Source organism: Diceros bicornis, chromosome 7 (genome assembly GCF_020826845.1).
Source record: "Diceros bicornis minor isolate mBicDic1 chromosome 7, mDicBic1.mat.cur, whole genome shotgun sequence".
Taxonomy (NCBI): Eukaryota; Metazoa; Chordata; class Mammalia; order Perissodactyla; family Rhinocerotidae; genus Diceros; species Diceros bicornis.
In genome coordinates this window covers 27561647-27580155 of record NC_080746.1, presented here as the reverse complement: position 1 = coordinate 27580155, position 18509 = coordinate 27561647, and the positions used below count along the sequence as shown (strand labels likewise).

General features: G+C 34.8%; 1 protein-coding gene across 1 annotated transcript in view; it reads right to left on the bottom strand.

Annotated features, from left to right (window-relative positions):
- Positions 1-18509, bottom strand: part of LOC131408477 (protein NPAT) — a 49402-nt gene that overhangs the window by 22106 nt on the left and 8787 nt on the right. Inside the window, exons 2-6 of the mRNA XM_058545280.1 lie at positions 10233-10351; positions 5867-5927; positions 4011-4083; positions 1020-1060; positions 285-509 (exon numbers count right to left, since the gene is read on the bottom strand). Coding sequence (XP_058401263.1) covers positions 285-509; positions 1020-1060; positions 4011-4083; positions 5867-5927; positions 10233-10351 — 519 coding nt within the window. The remainder of the gene's footprint in view (positions 1-284; positions 510-1019; positions 1061-4010; positions 4084-5866; positions 5928-10232; positions 10352-18509) is intronic.

Genomic DNA, 18509 nt, shown 5'->3' with positions numbered 1-18509 from the left:
AAATATAACAGAGTCTTTCCTATTAGTGTAGAAAATTGAGAACCAGAAGAGTTCAAGGTTGGACTTCAGTTAGAATAGAAATGAGAAGAATCCTAGATTAAAATGTCTCCAAGATTTAATAACATGCTTATTTCATGGTAAATTTACCTCAATTCTTTTCCACTTCTAGCCTCTCATCTTTTTTTTTGCTATAATTTTATACTAGGAGTATAAAGACAGTAGTATATCATCTCATGTCTATAATTCAATTAAAAACAAAATTTAAGAGCAAAATTTAAACTTACTGGTCACTGTGTCCTGTGACTGTGAATGGTTGACCACTACAAAATTTGACCTCAAAGGAGCTGAAATTTGGCCAGTTGGCCGAATAACTTGTGTAGTTGTCAAAGGAGAAGTAGTAAACTGTCCTGAAAGATACGGTAAAGTCAGCAACTCTGAACTGACGGGAGCTGCTTGAGATGCAAGTCTTCTCTGCCGTTTGATTTCTGCAATTCCACTTCTTGTTCGGGCTGAAACACATGAGCATTTAAAAAATTAACTCAATGTCAGAGTAGTTTAGGAATTTAAGAAGTCTGCATGATACATGTCCTACTATTTAACACGTTAGTTCTACATACTGAAAAACAGCCCTTAAAAATATCAACTAAGTTTACGTGATAATTTCATAAGAAACAAGCTAAAATGAGTAGTATGCTCAAACTTTATAAAACTAAGAGTACATTTCTGTAATAATTCATACTGATAACATCTCCACAAATCAGGAAACAAACTTATGGAATGAGAATTAAAAGATGTGAACGTATGAGAGCCAATGAGAAAAATAGGGAGTATTTAAAATGCATATTTTTACAATAAAAAAATATTATTTCCTAATATGATAACCATACTTAGAAAAGCAGTAGTATAAACAAAATATATACTTAGCACACATGTATTGTTAATTAAAAGGTTCATCTGACAGTTGGTTTGAGTTTGAATTAATGCTAAACATTATTTATAATTTAAAGTTGAATACCAACCTCTCTGACTGGCAGCAAACCCTGGGGTACTTTGCATGCTCCTAACAAATAAAACAAAGAAGTTAGACATTAAAAAATTTCTGTTGCCAAGATACACTGTGCTTTAGCTATAGTCAGTCCCGAAGAAAATTATGAGTTAAACGGCAATAGACCTCTCTCAGACAAAAAAGACAAGCACATTTTTGGGGGAGTAACCAAATTTTATTTGCTTTAGGAGAAAAATAGTGGCATATAAGCATGCGCGCACACACACACGTAATTTTAATCAAGTTTCTATCCAATGCAATATGCATTAGAGAGCCTTGACGTCCCATTAAGAATACAATTTGACTCGACTTTAGGAACTTAATATATTTAAGAAAGGTATACACAGCCATGTGTTGCTTAACGATGGGGATACATCTTGAGAAATGCATCAGGACATTTGGTCATTTCGTGATCATCAGAGTACGCTGAAGAGGAACAAAATTTGCCACCGCAAAATGTGTCTCTTTAACGTGAGGATTATTTTAGGCTGATTATTTTTAACAAACAAAAGACTCAAAGTTTTTCTCGTTACCTGCCCCTTAACTGTCTAAAAAGAATTTAGATTAAAAAAAAACTGTCTCAGGAAGGGAGCTATCATCTCAGCATAACATGAACTAAGTGGTAGACAGGGAGGAACCTAGAAAAGCCTGTTTGTTGGGCTCCCCTCTGTTCTGTTTCTGTGCGGGCCAAACTCTTGTTTTCCAAAGTTTGCTCCTTTTCACCTACCAGTGAATTGCCTTCCATCCCTTTGAAGTCCCTGATTCTCCTCACTCCCATCATCTTCTGTCTTTTAGTTGAAGATATTTAAGATGAGGGCTCTGGCCATTTTGGTGAGTTACTCAGTTTTCCTGGGTTTCTCCCCTGTATATATGTTATTAAACTTTTGTTTCTTTTTCTCCTGTTAATCTGTCTCATGTCAATTTAATTCTTAGACCATCCTGAAGAACCTAGAAGGGCAGAGGAAAATTTCTTCCTCCCCTACAATACCTACACAAACCTAGATGGTATAGCCTATTATACACCTGGGCTGTATGGTACTACCCTTATGGGACCACTGTCATATATGCAGTCTGTTGCTGACTGAAACATCATTATGTGGTGCATGACTGTATAAAATTTTACAATTATTATTTATCTTTTATAACTAGAGAGATTCTTTCCCTGAGAAATTCTGATTTCACATGACTCCACATCTAAATACATCAGAATCCCAAAGGTAATTTCAAAGGACATCCTGTTTTTATCAAATTTATGACTATGAAATAATTTCACCCAACCTCTAAAGAAGGAGCAAACAAAAATATTTATAGTACTGATTCTCCTTTTACTATGATTTGGAGTTATCCATGTATTTGGTAAACAATTACAGACACTCTGCCATTGTCCTAGGAAATCTGTCAAATAAGTCTCTACTAACAAGACGCATAAAGCTTAATGAATCGAATAAGCATTTTTAATAACACACAAACCAATCTTGGAGAATACCTGTCTAAGAGCCTTCTCTTTTCATGTACTATTTTATCAATAAAATATCTCTACTTAAAATAAATAAATGACAAGCAATAGGATATTGGAGTATATGAGGAAGCCATTTGGTGTAAAACTAATTTGGCCTGAACTTGTTTTTCCAAAAGGGCCTGATGTGGCTGTTGAGCATGCATTGTATATCTGCTTTAAGTATTTATTATGTCCCAAAGATAAGAACACAAAGATAAGAACAACGCCCTTAAAGATAATGATGTAACTTCCCCCACATTGGTAATTCCTTAAGGATAAGCATCTCTCCCTAAACTAAGGATTGACTGCTGACCTGCTGTGTTCACCTTGTGACTACCCACCTTGAGACTACTGACCCACTGTGTTCAGCGAATTGCTGTGTGAACTGCTGTGCTAGCAAGGCAACCTCGTGACTACTGTAAAAGGGACATTCCAATGATATGTGATACATGCTCTATGATAGTATATAACCACTCTGGATACCTCCACTTCTTTGGAGCGCTCCATTCCTTTGTGAAAGGACTCTCCCAGGCTATATGGTCTTCAGATCTGGCTCATAATAAACTCACCCCAATTTTGATTTATAGATTAGTTATGGATTATTTGCATCGACAAGTATTTATGGAATTAAATTGTGAATGTCTCTGAAGATTATTTGCAAGAGAAAAGAGTCAGGAAAGGGGAATAAAGGTAAGACTACCAAATAAGATGTGGTACAGCTGGACAGAAAACATTTGGAGCCGTTTTAGCATTTTAAACTGAGGAAGGAAATGAGGCCTCTGCTGAATTTGAGTAGGATATTCACTTGCAGCTGTGGGATAAACAGTAAGAAACTATCGTTTTCATATCAGACTGTATAGTTAAATAAGAGATGTTATAAAATTGATACCAATAGGGCTGGCTTCCTTCCAAGAATGCTGAAACTGGCATGCCAAGGCCGTGACTCAGGTAGAAGGTGGATATTAGTAGCATGTAAAAATTCTAAAAGTAGAAGATTCCAGAATTATTATTATTCAAGCTTGTTTCTTTCCAAGAGAAGAACCAACGGGGCATGAATTCCACACATCAATTCTCCGCACATGTAATGAAGATGCAACTGCACAACGGAATTCATGGGACTCAGACTCAAATTAGGAGACTTGTATTCATGCGAGATTGGGATTAGATTTGTATTCTAGCCAGAGATTTCCCTCTAAATTGCTATGAGAACTTGGGAGTGTCATTACACTTCTCTAAGTCTCAACTTCCTCATTTCTAAACATTTTATTAAAGGATGCAATTTATTGCAAATTATTCTAATCAAAGACAAAGAAATATCAACAACCTCTAGAGTAATTTCAAAATTAAATCAGTGTTATATAAATGCACTGTGTGGATCATAAGAAGATTTAAACCTGAAGTGATTCTTACATCTGTTTGCATTACAACATTATGTATATTCTGATAAGTTTATAAGTTTTTTATTACCTGATCTGAGAAAGTGTATGGTCTAACTTCTTCCACAGAGATGACATGATTGCTGGGACATCATTTGATGTCTCTAAATCATAAAAAGAAAAGTTTCTTAATAAATCCAGTTGCAGAAAATTCATCATTTAATTTGAACAGACAGAAAGTCAATAAGGTAAAGAAACATTTCTCTCAGCTGTTGACATCACGTTGGGAACAGAAAAAAGTCTATTTTGTAAAATGACCTGCAAAGCTATGAGGTTGCTTCCTTAGGCCACTGAGTTACCAGATGTAATATGAGTGGAAATGGACATCTGTGAAATCTGTGAAGCTTCTTTAGATCAATAATTTTATATCTTCTTTGAATTACAAAAAGACAAACTATTTTAAATATTTGTTCTATGTGACATCATGTGACATCTGAAAGTAAAATAATTTGATTTATAATAAATAATTAGCATAAAGATTATGCAAACTCTTTTGAGTGTTGAAATTAGTTTTCTACATCCGATGTTTTCATGTCCAAATCACTGTGATTACTCAGCAACCCCTTAAAAAAGGTCTCACTAGTTACTATACTTAGAATTAGAGGTAAAATTCCTGAGGACTAATTAGTCTTTTTGAGGATGTATTCTAAAGCCCCAATGATGGGAAAATTCATAAGATATTTAAAATTTTTACCAAATACTTATAAAAAACTCAAACCAGAGAAAGCTACCCAACATACAAGTGGGATATGAACCTCTGTATTGCAATAGTATATTGTTTCTGATGTCATTTACACTCTAAATATTTCTGTAAGATTCTATGGGAAAAGAAAACTGGCAGAAAGATCAACTACCCTTCTTGAAGAGTTAGAAATGAAATTCAGGCCCTGAACTTTCAGGCCTATTACTTTCTATAGTTTCTAGTTTTGTGATCTTGGAAAAGTTATCTGGCATCTCTAATCATCAGTTTTCTGATACTTAAAAATGGGTCTAAACAATCAACACCTCTCACTGGACTATTTTTAAGACTGAGAGATAACATGAAAGCACCTAGCACGATGCTGCATACAGAGAGTACTCAATAAATGATGAGCTTTTTTCTTTTCCTTAATGTTACCATTTTATGCTAACTGATTCTTCATTGCTAATCTTTTGTTAATGTTGAAATAATCAATATTAGGGAATAAAATAAACAATTATAACTTTCCCCCTAAAACATTAATTTAAAAAAGTATTTTATATTCTAGTAAATATAAAGTAGAATTTTATGACTGGCTCCTGTGTCTAGATTTAGACTACAAAGAACTTAAAATTAAAATATTAGTTTGACAACAATAAACAAACACATAGGGACAGAGATTGGATTGGTGGTTACCAGAGGGGAAGGGGGGAGGGAGGAGGGTGAAAGGGATAATTCGGTACATGTGTGTGGTGATGGGTTGTAATTAGTATTTTGGTGGTGAACATGATGTAATCTATGCAGAAATAGAAGTATAATGATGTACACCTGAAATTTTTACAATGTTATAAACCAATGTTACTGCAATAAACAAAAAATTAAAAAAAAAAAAATTAGTTTGAAATTTTATTAACACATAGCAATGCCTGTTCATAAGGGTAGATACCCAGAGTTAGAAGTTTCGTATCTTTAAAAAAATTATTTTTTTGTTATATTATCTAATATTAGATTTGCAATTTATCACACAATATAAACACAAACTATTTAATTAGACATTTCCCAGTAAAATTTATCTCATCATAACTGAGACAAGTTTTCTTATGGCTTTTAAGAGGCATTAATATGCTTTAAAAATTATTTTAATTAAAACAATTAGATAAATGCTGTATAAAAACTAACCAAAAACATCCCTGAACCTAAACTCTTACCTTTTGCTTTCATAGCTACATATTCATTCAAAATTGTTGTCAAGTTATTTCCAAATAAGGACTGAAAAGAAAAAGATCAAACATTATCAAAACTGTATACTACTACCAATAATTTCCCAGTATGCAACATTTCATCACATAAAAGTTAATAAAGGACCTGGCTTGCAGAGTGGCTGATGAAGAAAGGGTAAAGAGCAGGTCATCAAATATGAAAACAGTTACTCAAGTTAGGGGTTGCATCAGATATTCTAAAGGTAAAGAACTTTGTCTGTTTGAATAAGACATTGTGACTACATTTCTTTAGCTAAGACAGTTCAAAGGCAGAAAAGCAGTTTTCAGCCGGGAGGTAGGGATCCAGTCATACACCTGTTTAAAAACATAAGGACCCACTCCTAATCTGCCCCTTCTATCCTGAAAACCACGTGAACCTGTCAAGAATAAAGCAAAAAAACTTAGAGATAGCCTTCCCAAGGATCAGTACCTTTCTATTTTCACTTCTGTCATCTCATAAACTCATTTTTTCCCCCTATTCCTACTGCTACTAAAGGGCATGCTTTTATTACCTCAAGTTTGAGTCATAGAATAGAATAGGGAAGAGGAAGGATTTTTAGAGCGAACAGTTCTGGTTTCAAGTTCAACACTTATTAGGTGTAACAAATCACCTAAATTCTCTAAAGCTTACTTTCATGAATATAAAAATGGACATAATTCTTAATTCATAGAATCTTTTGAAGATTGAGAATCCATGTAACGCGTCTAGGACAATGTCTAACACATAGTAGGTGATTAGTTCCCTTTCCCTTCCTGAACTTTGACAGCAGATTCCTAATTTGTTCTTCTGTCTTAATTAAAGCCTGAGAAGTTAGGGGATTTGCTTACTACTAACTTGGTCATATTTCTAGTAGCAAATAAATAATGAATTGCTGAATGACTGCCACAGAATGAATCATATCCCCCCAAATTCATGTGAGGTCACAGAGAGACTGTCTATAAGCCAGAAGACAGCCCTTATGAAGAACCAAATCAGGGGCACCTTGACCTTGGTCTTCCCAGCCTCCAGAACTGTGAGAAGTAAGGATCTGGGTGCGAGGTGTGCTTGTAGCTACTGGGGTTTTACTGCAGTCAGGCCCTCAGAGCAGACAGAGCTACACAAACACAGACATGCTAATGCATATATATAAACATATCTATATTCTGTATATATCTGTTCGTATATTAAAATAAACATGACTTCATACTAGTATCTCTGACTATAATTCAACACCATAGGATTCATTCTTACACTTATTTGTGTCTTCCTTCTTGTAGGGTGAGAAACCTGGCTCCCATTATCTACAATATATTTACTTATTTGTTTAGAATTGCTAATTTAGAATTCAGAAGAATTTATTTAAAATTCATTCATGTTGTTATGTGAATAAATAGTATGTTGCTTTTTATTACTTAGTAGCATTGCATTGTATGAATATACCACAACTTGTTTATTCATTCACTTACTGAAAGACATCTTGGTTGTTTTCAGTTTTTGACCACCACACACAAACACTGGTGTGCAGGTTTTTGTGTGAACACAAGTTTTTCAATTTACTTGGGTAAATATCTGGGTGTATGAGTGCTGGGTCACATGGGGAGTATATGTCTAATTTTATCAACAATTGCCAACCTATTTTCCAAAGCAGCTATATGATTTTGCATTCTCACCAGCAATGAATGAGAGTTCCTGCTGCTCTGCAGCCTTGCCACCAAGGATTTGACAGTTTTTAAACTGTTTTTTATTTTAGCCATTCTAATAGGTATATATAGGTATCTCATCAGGGTGTTAATTTGCATTTTCCTAATGACTAATGATGCGGAGCATTTTTTTCATATGCTTATTGCCATGTGTATATTTTTTTAGGGAAGAGTCTTCTGATCTCTTGCCCATTAAAAAAAAAATTCAGTTTTTTTGAATTTTAAAAGTTTTACATATTCTTGGTACAAATCCTTTATTAGATATATGAATTACAGATATTTTCTTTCAGCCTGTGGCTTGACATTCTTCTAATGTTGTCCCTTGTAAAGCAAAAGTTTTTAATTTTTATAAAGTTGAATTATTAATTTTTCCTTTTTTTTCCCTGCTGGGAAAGATTCACCCTGAGCTAATATCTACTACCAATCTTTCTCTCTTTTTTTTTTTCCATCCCCAAAGCCCCAATGCATAGCTGTATATTCTAGTTATAAGTCCTTCTAGTTCTTCTATGTGAGCCACCACCACAGCATGGCAACTGACAGATGAGTGGTGTGGTTCCACAACCAGGAACCAAATCCGGGCTGCTATAGTGGTGAAAGCACTGGAATTTTAACCACTAGCCCATGAGGGCTAGCTCAACTTTTCCTTTTATAGTCAAGTGTTTTTGCTATCATATCTAAAAACTCGTTGCAAACCCAAGGTTACACAAATTTTCTCCTTTGTTTTCTTCTAAAAGTCTTATAGTTCTACATTTTACATTTTGGTCTATTATCCATTTTGGTTAATTTTTGTACAAGGTATGTATAGAGATTCTTTTTTTGTATCTGGATGTCTAATTGTTCTATCACCATTTGTTGGCAAGATTATCCTTTCTTCATTGAATTGCCTTTTGCACTTTTGTCAAAATCAGTGTATCGGTCTATATTTGGGCTCTCTTTTCTGTTTCACTGATCTAAGTGCCTAACCGTTCCCTAATGCCACTCAATCTTGATTACTATAGCTTGTTAGTAAGGCTTAAAACCAAGTAATGTGAGTCCTCCAAGTCCTTTTTAAGAATTGTTTGGGCTGTTCTAGTTCCTTTGCTTTTCCATATAAAATTTAGAATTCAGGGGCCGGCCCGGTAGTGTAGTGGTTGGGTTCGCGTGCCCCACTTCAGCCGCCCAGGGTTCGCAGGTTCGATTCCTGGGCACGAACCTATGCACCGCTCATCAAGCCACGCTGTGGCAGCATCCCCCATAGAGGAAGATGGGCACAGACATTAACTCAGGCCAATCTTCCTCAGCAACAAGAGGAAGGTTGGCAACAGATGTCAGCTCAGGGCTAAACTTCCTCACAAAAAAAAAAAAAAAAAAAAAAAAAAAAATTAGAATTCAGCTTGTTGCTATCTACAAAAATGCTTGTGGGGACTTAGATTATAATGAATCTATAGATCAAAATGGGAAGAATCAACATCTTAACAATACTGAGTTTCTCAATGCATGAACACAGTATATCTCTCCTTTCATTCAATGCTTTAATTTCTTTCATGTAGATTTTAGCATATAGGTCCTATAAATATTTTGTTAGATTACCTAAGTATTTTATTTTTGTTTGGTGCTACTGTAAATGGTATTTTTAAAAAAATTTCAATGGTTCATTGTTGCTATAAAGAAATACAATAGACATTTGTATATTTTGTATCCTGTGATCTTTCTAAACTCTAAAAGTTTTATAAATTTTTTTAAAGTTTTCTTCACATACAATCATGTTGTCTGTGATAGCTAAAATGAATCTAAGGAGCCATGTTTAAAATAAAACGACAAAATACCATTTCAAATAATGTAGTTCCAGAATATATCCATTATATACCAAATGATGCTCTGTTGGTCTAGTGATATTTAAAAAAGAGGTGACAACAAAATAACAAAAAACCTGTTTTATATTTGTTTGAAGTGAACAAATACAGGAAATATAGGAAAATAGATACAGGAAAGGTAGGGCTGCTATAAAATACCACAGACCAAGTAGCTTAAATAACAGACATTTACTGCTCATTGTTCTGGAGGCTGGAAGTCCAAGATCAAGGTGCCAGCTGATTTGGTTCCTCAAGAAGCCCAACTTTCTGGTTTGTAGCCATCACCCTTCTTGCTGGGTGCTCATATGGTCTTTCCTTGGTGGGTGCACAAGGAGAGAGATTTCTCTCTTCCACTTCTTATAAAGGCACTAACTCCATCATGAAGGTCCCAACCTCATGACCTAATCTAAACCTAACTATTTTCCAAAGGTCCCACCTCTAAATACCAACACACTGGGGGTTAGGATTTTAACATATGAATTTTGAGGGGACACAAATATTCAGTCCATAACAGGCAGAAACGAGTTAAGCCTGAACACAAGCAGTAGTGAAACTAATTAGAAATAAGGGTGTCATTTTGAAACTGATTCTCAGAGGCAAAATTGTAATTCACTTACCAGCTTTGCATTAATGTGTGAAAAGAAGAGCTGGCCTTCTTTGGGTCTTCCCAGTCATGCATGAACACAAACTATCATATTTCTGCCAATTTTGACTTTGCTAATGAGCTGATTTTAAGACTGTGTTTATAGTCTCTTATGTTGGTCAATGATGAAATATTTCACTTGAGGAACAAAATCACTCACCAATAAGCAGGCTGGGATAAAACCTTCATCTGTACAGTGTTCTGCATATTCTTTTAAATTTGAACTTTCCAAAATAAAAGTCTGGCAGGTAGAAGTGAGGTTTTCCTGCTGTAAGTAACCTAAATGAAAAATAAAAGTTTAGGTAATTTCAGTAAATTCTGCACTTTGGATAAAACTGCTGTTGAAAACACTACAGCAGTTTCATATCACAAATGGAACCTCAGGTTGAATGTGCTGGGATTCTGTAGTCTTGCCCAGAAACACCAGTTTGCGCTGCAGTACAAAGTAGAATTAATAGAATAGATGGCTGTTTGATGGGAAAAACTCTAGCTAATATATGATAAAATCACAGAAATCAAAACAGTATGGTACTGGCATAAAAACAGACAAATAGATCAAGGGAACAGAATCGAGAGCCCAGAAATACACCCAAGCACATACGATCAACTAATATTTGACAAGGGAGCCAAGAATACTCAATCAAGAAAAGGCAGTCTCTTCAATAAATGGTGCTAGGAAAATTGGATATCCACATGTATAAGAATGAAACTAGACTCCTCTCTTACACCACCCACAAAAATTAACTCGAAATCGATTAAAAACTTAAACCTAAGATCTGAAACAGTGAAACTCCTAGAAGAGAACATAGGAAAAAAGCTTCTTGCCATGGGTATTGGCAGTAATTTTTTTGGGAATGACACCTAAAGCACAAGCAAAAAAGGCAAAAATAAATAAATGGGACTACATCAAACTAAAAAGCTTCTGCACAGCAAAAGAATCAACAAAGTGAAAAGACAACCTATGGAATGGGAAAAAACATTTGCAAACCATATATCTGATAAGGGGTTAATATCCGAAATATATAAAAAACTCATACAATTCAAGAGCAAAAAATCAAATAATCCGGGGCTAGCCAGGTGGCGTAGTGGTTAAGTTCACGCACTCTGCTTTGGGGGCCTGGGGTTCCCAGTTTCAAATCCCAGGTGCAGACCGACGCACCACTCATCACGCCATGCTGTGGCAGCATCCCACATACAAAATAGAGAAAGATGGGCACAGATGTTAGCTCAGGGCCAATCTTCCTCACTAAAAAAAACCCAAAACCAAATAATCCAATTTAAAAAATGGCCAAAAGACCTGGGTAGACATTTCTCCAAAGAAGATCTATGCAAGGCCTATAGGCACATGAAAAGGCATTCAACATCACTAGTCATTAGGGAAATGCAAATCAAAACCACAGTGAGATATCACCTCACACCTAGTAGAATGGCCATAATCAAAAATATAAGAGACAACAAATGCTGGTGAGGATGTGGAGAAAAGAGAACCCTTGTGTACTGTTGGTGGGACTGTAAACTGGTACAGCCACTATGGAAAACAGTATGGAGGATTCTCAAAAAATTAAAAATAGAACCACCATATAATCCAGCAACTCCACTTCTGGGAATATATCAGAAGGAAACAAAAACACTAACTCGAAAAGATATCTGCACCTCCATGTACATAGCAGCATTATTTACAACAGCCAAGTCATGGAAACACCCTAAGTGTCCATCGATGAATGAAAAGATAAAGAAGTTGTGGTGTACGTACATATATATATATATATATATATATATATATACACCCCTACACCCACACATATACAATGGAATATTATTCAGCCATAAGAAAAACCGAGGAACTCCTGCCGTCTGCAACAACACGGATGGACCTTGAGAACATTATGCTAAAGTGAAATAAGCCAAAGAAAGACAAATACTGTATGATCTCACTTAAATGTGAAATCTTAAAAAACAAAACAAAACAAAAAAACCCAACCAAAATCACAGAAAAAAGCGACCAGATTTGTAGTTACCAGAGGTGTGAGACGGGGGGAGGGGAAATTGGAGAAAGGTGGTCAAAAGGTACAAACTTCCAGTTACAAGACTAATAAGTACTAGGGATGTAATGTACAGCATGATGACTATAGTTAACCTGCTGTATGATCTGTACGAAAGTTGAGAGTAAACCCTAAGAGTTTTCATCACAAGGAAAAAAACTTTTCTCTTTTTTTGCTTCATTTTCTTATTGTATCCATGTGAGATGATAGATGCTAACTAAACTTACTGCAGTGATCATTTCACAATACATGTAAGCCAAACCACTATGCTGTATACCTCGACCTTAAACAGTGATGTATGTCAATTATATCTCAATAAGATTGGAAAAAATCCCCCACAAAACTCTTAACTAAACTAGAAAAATAAGCTGTTTGACAAAGTGCAATTACTGCACAGTAAGGCTTACATTACAGGAGAATCAATAAAGTAATGATAAATAAATAACAGGAGAACCAATAAAGAATGATAGATGTTCTACTACTCCATAACCTCTACATTAACTAGGTCAGTAAATGGTATAAATTAATTTACTGGATTATCAAAAAACTTTATTCTCCCAATGTTGCTATTTACTTGTATACTTCACCTATTTGTCTAATGGTTTAAGAAAAAAATGAACAAAAGATCTACTTTGCATGAAAGGTAAGAAAGGCACTCTGATTTTTAATGTATACCCTTTGGGAATCAAAACATTATTTCAACAACAACTTGAACATTCACACCTAACTATAATTTATGGAACAATATTAGATACCAGGGCTCGGCACTTTTACACAAATGAATGCTTTATTTGTCCTGACTGGCAGCCTATCCTTGTTCTTTTATTTCTTAGGATTACTGGGGTTTAACTAAACCAACCACTAAAAACAGCAGTATAGTACAAGAACACTGGACTAGGTTATCAGGAGACCAGGTTCTTATTTCATTCTGTTAAAATAAGCATTGTAATTTTGGGGGGAAAAAGCACTTAAATTCTTCAGGAGCAAGATGCTTCATCTATAAGGCATCACACTTGCTTTGACTTGTGCATTAAATCTGGTTAAATTACTTCCTTGTGTAAAGCCCTTCAATCACTTCCCATAGCTCTCAGTTTAAACTTTCAAATTCTGAGCAGCTTCAGCAGGAACAGCAGAGTGACGACCTCCAAAAATCCTCTCCTCCATAAAAGCAATGCAAACACTGGCACGAATTATTAAAATCAACTTTTACAGAACCCTGAAAATAATCAGTCTTATAAAAATCTAGGAGCATTTATTTATGAAAAGTGGCTGAATTTCAGTAAGAACAGTGAACCTGTAGTATTTTAACTTGCTCTATTCCGATGTTCATCTCCCCAGCTGAGTGGTACACTTGAAAATCAAGAGCGTGCAATCACAGTGAAAACCAGCAACCTAGAAGTTGGAATTTTTCCAAAGTCTCGTTCCCAGAAATTGTCATTATTTGACCTGTGTGACAATTCCCTGTAAAACCCCACTTGCATGGCTGGTCTCTGAATTGAATCAGAGCTTATCCAGTGCAAACAACCTTCTCCTTGGAGGTGTTTCATTAAAACAATCAGCAGGAACTGCTTAATACTACAGCAGCCTCTGACAGAGATAACAGTCCAGACAAACAACAAGCTAAACAAAAAAAAACTTAAAAAAGAAAAGCTGGGGAATGAGAAGCTCACAGGGGGCTTTGAAAAGCTGTGACATATTCCTTGGATACCACAAGGCTGTGTGCAAGCATAGGGCAGCGCACATACTCAGAAAAGACCTAACAAAGCCCTAAGCCCTCACTTCCGGCTGACAGTAAGGCTCTGAGCAAGCAGGAAGTTAACATTAAGGCAGAGTTGTCAACTGCTTAGCTGAATGCTGCAGCATGCCCCAATGTACACACAACTCCTTGGCAAACAATGGGAGACTTACCGACTCAAAGCATTTAGGGAAATCAATGTCCAATCACAGAATATAAACTCAAAGAATACAGACTTTATATAATTAGTTTAAGAAACAAAGTAAACAAACAGCAATGCTAAAACAACAACAAAGAGCAATAACAAACACAAGGGAGGGAGGGAGGAGAATCAGATTACAATAGTTATCACATTATTTAAAGTGTCCAATTTTCAACAAAAAATTGAGATGTGGAGAAACAAAGTATGGCTCGTATGCACAGGGGAATAAAAGCAGTCAACAGAAACTGTCCCAAAGGAAGCCTAGATACTCGACGTAAGACTTGAAATCAGCTATTTTACATAAGTTCAGAGAACCAAATAAAACTATGCCTAAATATCTAGAGGAAATTACGAGAACAATGTCTCGTCAAAAAGAAATAAAAGAGATAGAAATTATAAGAAAAAATCAAGTAGGAATTCTGGAGTTGTAAAGTATAACAATTGAAGTAAAAAATGCACAAATAAATAGCAGATTTGAGGAGGCAGATGAAAGAATCAGTGAACTTGAACACAGACCAAATGAGATTATCCGATATGAGAAATAGAAACAAAAAAGAATGAAATGTAAATAGAGTCTCAGAGACCTTTAAGACACTATCAATTATGCCAACATAAGCATAAAGGGAGTCCCAGAAGTAAAGGATAGACAGTAAAGGGCAGAAACATATTTAAAGAAATAATGTCCAGGAACATCCAAAACTTTAGGAAACACATTAATCTACTTATCCAGGAAACTCAATAAACTCCAAGTAGGATAAACTCAAAGAGATCCATACCTGGACACATCATAATCAAACTGTCAAAAGACAAAGAGAGAATCTTGAGAGCAGAAAGGGAGAAACGGCTCATCACATACAGAGGATCCTCAATAACAGCTGATTTCACATTAGAAACCATGGAGGCCAGAGGCAGTGAGATGACATATTTGAAGTGCTAATAGAACAGAAGGCAGTCAGGCATTCTTTATCTACAAAAACTCCTTTAAAATGAAGAAATTAAGATATTCTCAGATAAAAAAATGGAGATAATTTGTTGCTAGCAAACTTGCCCTATAAGAAATATTAAAGGGAGTCCTTCAGGCTAAAATGAAAGAATACTAGACAGTAAATCAAATCTACATTTAAAAAAAATAATGAACACTAGTAAAGGTAACTACATAGGTAAATATAAAACAGTATAAACCATTTTTCCCTTGTTACTCTTTTTTCCTCCTCTCTGCTTTAAAAGACAATTGCATACAGCAATAATTATACATCTGTGGTTGATGGGCATGCAATGTACAAAGATGTAATTTATATGACCTTAACAGCAAAAAGGAGGGAGAAGAGAATGGAGTATTAGGTAAGAGTAAAGTTTTTATATACTATTAAAACTAAGTTGGGGGCCGGCCCCGTGGCTTAGTGGTTAAGGACACGTGCTCCGCTGCTGGCGGCCCGGGTTCAGATCCCAGGCGCACACCACTTCTCCGGAACATGCTGGGGCTGCATCCCACATACAGCAACTGGAAGGATGTGCAGCTGTGACATAAACTATCTGCTGGGGCTTTGGAGGGAAAAAATAAATAAATAAAATCTTAAAAAAAAAAAAAATAAAATAAAATAAAATTAAGTTGGCATTAATCTAAACAAGATTGTTTTAAGTTAATTGGAATCTCTAAGCAATGACAGAAAATAACTCAAATATAAAAAATATAAAGGAAACAACAATGTAATTAAAATTGTAAATTGGAAATATTTAACACAAAAAAGGCAGTACTAGAGGAATAGCAGAACCAAGAAAACATGATATATAGACTACAAATACCTAAATAGCAGACAAAATCCACACTTTATCAGTAATTACATTAAATGGTAATGAATTAAACACTCAGTTAAAAGGTAGAGACTCACAGAAGGGATAAAAATATGATCCAACTATATGCTCTCAACAAGACACACTTTAGATTCAAAGAAACAAATAGGTTGAAAATAAAAGTATGGAAAAAGATATACCATCCAGACAGTAACCTAATGAGAGCTGGAGAGGCTATACTAATATCAAAGTAGATGTTAATACAAATACTGTTATCAGAGACAAAGATAACGACAAAAGGTTTAATCAATCAGATAACACTCACAAGCGTATATGCACCTAACAACAGTGTCCCCAAAAACATGAAGCAGAAACTAACAGAAGTGGAGAGAAAAATAGACAATTCAACAATGAAAGATATAGACTTCAGTATCCCACTTTCAATAATGCATAGACAACTAGAGAGAAGTTCAAAAAGGAACAGAAGACTTGAAAACTATAAACCATTTAGACCTAACAGACATCTATAGTACACTCCACTCAACAACAGCAGAATATGCATTCTTCTAAGTGCACATGAACATTCTCCAGGATAAACCCAATATGAGGACATAATACAAGTCTCAATAAATCAAAAAACACTGAAATCCTACAGAGTATGTTCTCTGACCACAATGGAATGAAAATAGAAATCAATAACAATAGCAAATGTAGGAAATTCACGAATATGTGCAAACTAAACAACACTCCTAAATAATCAAAGGGCCAAAGAATAAATCAAAAGGAAAGTAGAAGATACTTTGAAACAAATGAAAACAAAAACACAACATACCAAAACTTATGGGATGCAGCTAAAGCAGTGCTTAGTGGTATAGTTATAGATGTAAACATCTGTATTAAAAAGATGAAAGATCTCAGATCAATAACCTATCCTTCCACTTTAAGAAACTAGAATTAGGCACATGTGTGTGGTGATGGATTATAATTAGTATTTGGGTGGTGAACATGATGTAATCTATGCAGAAATAGAAGTATAATGATGTATACCTGAAATTTATACAATGTTATAAACCAATGTTACTGCAATAAAAAAAAATTCACAAAAGAAACTAGAAAAAGAGCAAAATAAACCCTAAGGAAGCAGAAGGAAGGAAATCATATCAGAAAAGAAAAAAATGAAAGAGAATAAAAAAAAATAGAGAAAAATCAATGAAACCAAAAGCTGGTTCTCTGAAAAGATCAACAAAATTGACAAATCTTTAGCTAGACTGATAAAAAAGAAAAAAGAAAGAAGATTCAAATTACTAAAATCAGGGAATGAAAGAGGGGACATTACTATTAACCTTACAGAAATAAATCAAATTGTAAAGGAATACTATGAATAGCTGTATGCCAACAATTTAGAGAGCCTAGGTGAAATGGATAATTCCTAGAAAGACACAAACTAAGTAAACTGACTCAAGAAGAAACAGAAAATCTGACGAGACCTAAAACAAGTAAAGAGATTGAACTGTAATAAAGAAACTTTTCATAAAGAGAGGTCTAGGAGCAAATGGCCTCACTGGTGAATCTACAAAACACTGAAAGAAGAATTAACACCAATCTTGCATAAACTCTTTTTACAAAAAATATAGACTTTGCATTTCATTCTCTGAAGTCAGTAAAGCCTGCTACTAAAACCAAAGACATCACAAGAAAATGACACACTAATATGTCTTATGAAAAAGTAAACAATAATTCTCACTAAAATACTAGCAAACTAAATCTAGTAACATTTAAAAATGATTATACATCATGACCAAGTGAGATTGTGTCAGAAATCCAAGGGTAGTTCAATAAAACACAAATAAATCAATGTAATACACTATATTAAGAGAATAAAGGACAAAACCCACATTATCATCTCAATAGATGCAGAAAAGCATTTGACAAAATCCAACGTCTTTTCAGGATTAAAAGAAAGGAGCAGAAAGGAATCTCTTAATCCTGATAAAGGCATCTATGAAAATCCCACAGCTAACATCATATTCAATGGTGAAAGACTCAAAGCTTTCCCCATAAGATCAGAGATAAGACAAGGATACCTGCTCTTGCCACTGCTATGCAACATTGTACTGGAAGTTCTAGCCTGGGAAAATTGGAAAGAAATTGAGATAAAAAGCGTCCCGATTGGAAAGGAAGGAGTCAAATATCTTTATTTGCAGATGACATGATGTCCCATATAGAAAATTTGAAAGAATCCATGCACACACACAGAAAAACTATTAAAGCCAATAAATGGCTTCAGCAAGTTGCAAGATACAAGATGAATATACAAAGATGAATTGTATTTCTATAGACTCGCAGTGAACAACCCAAAAATGACATTAAGAAAACAATTCCATTTACAATAGCATCAAAAAGAATAAAATACTTAGGAATAAGTTTAACAAAAGAGGTGTAAGACTCTACTAAAAACTATAAAACATCACTGAAAGATATTAAAGAAGACTATAAAAAGGAAAGATATCTTGAGTTCATGGATCAGAAGAGTTAATATTGTTAAGATGTCAATACTCTCAATGTTGATGTACACATTCAACACAATCCCTATCAAAATTCCAGCTGCCTTTTTTTTGCAGAAATTAACAAACCGATTCTAAAAGTCATAAAGAAATACAAAGGACC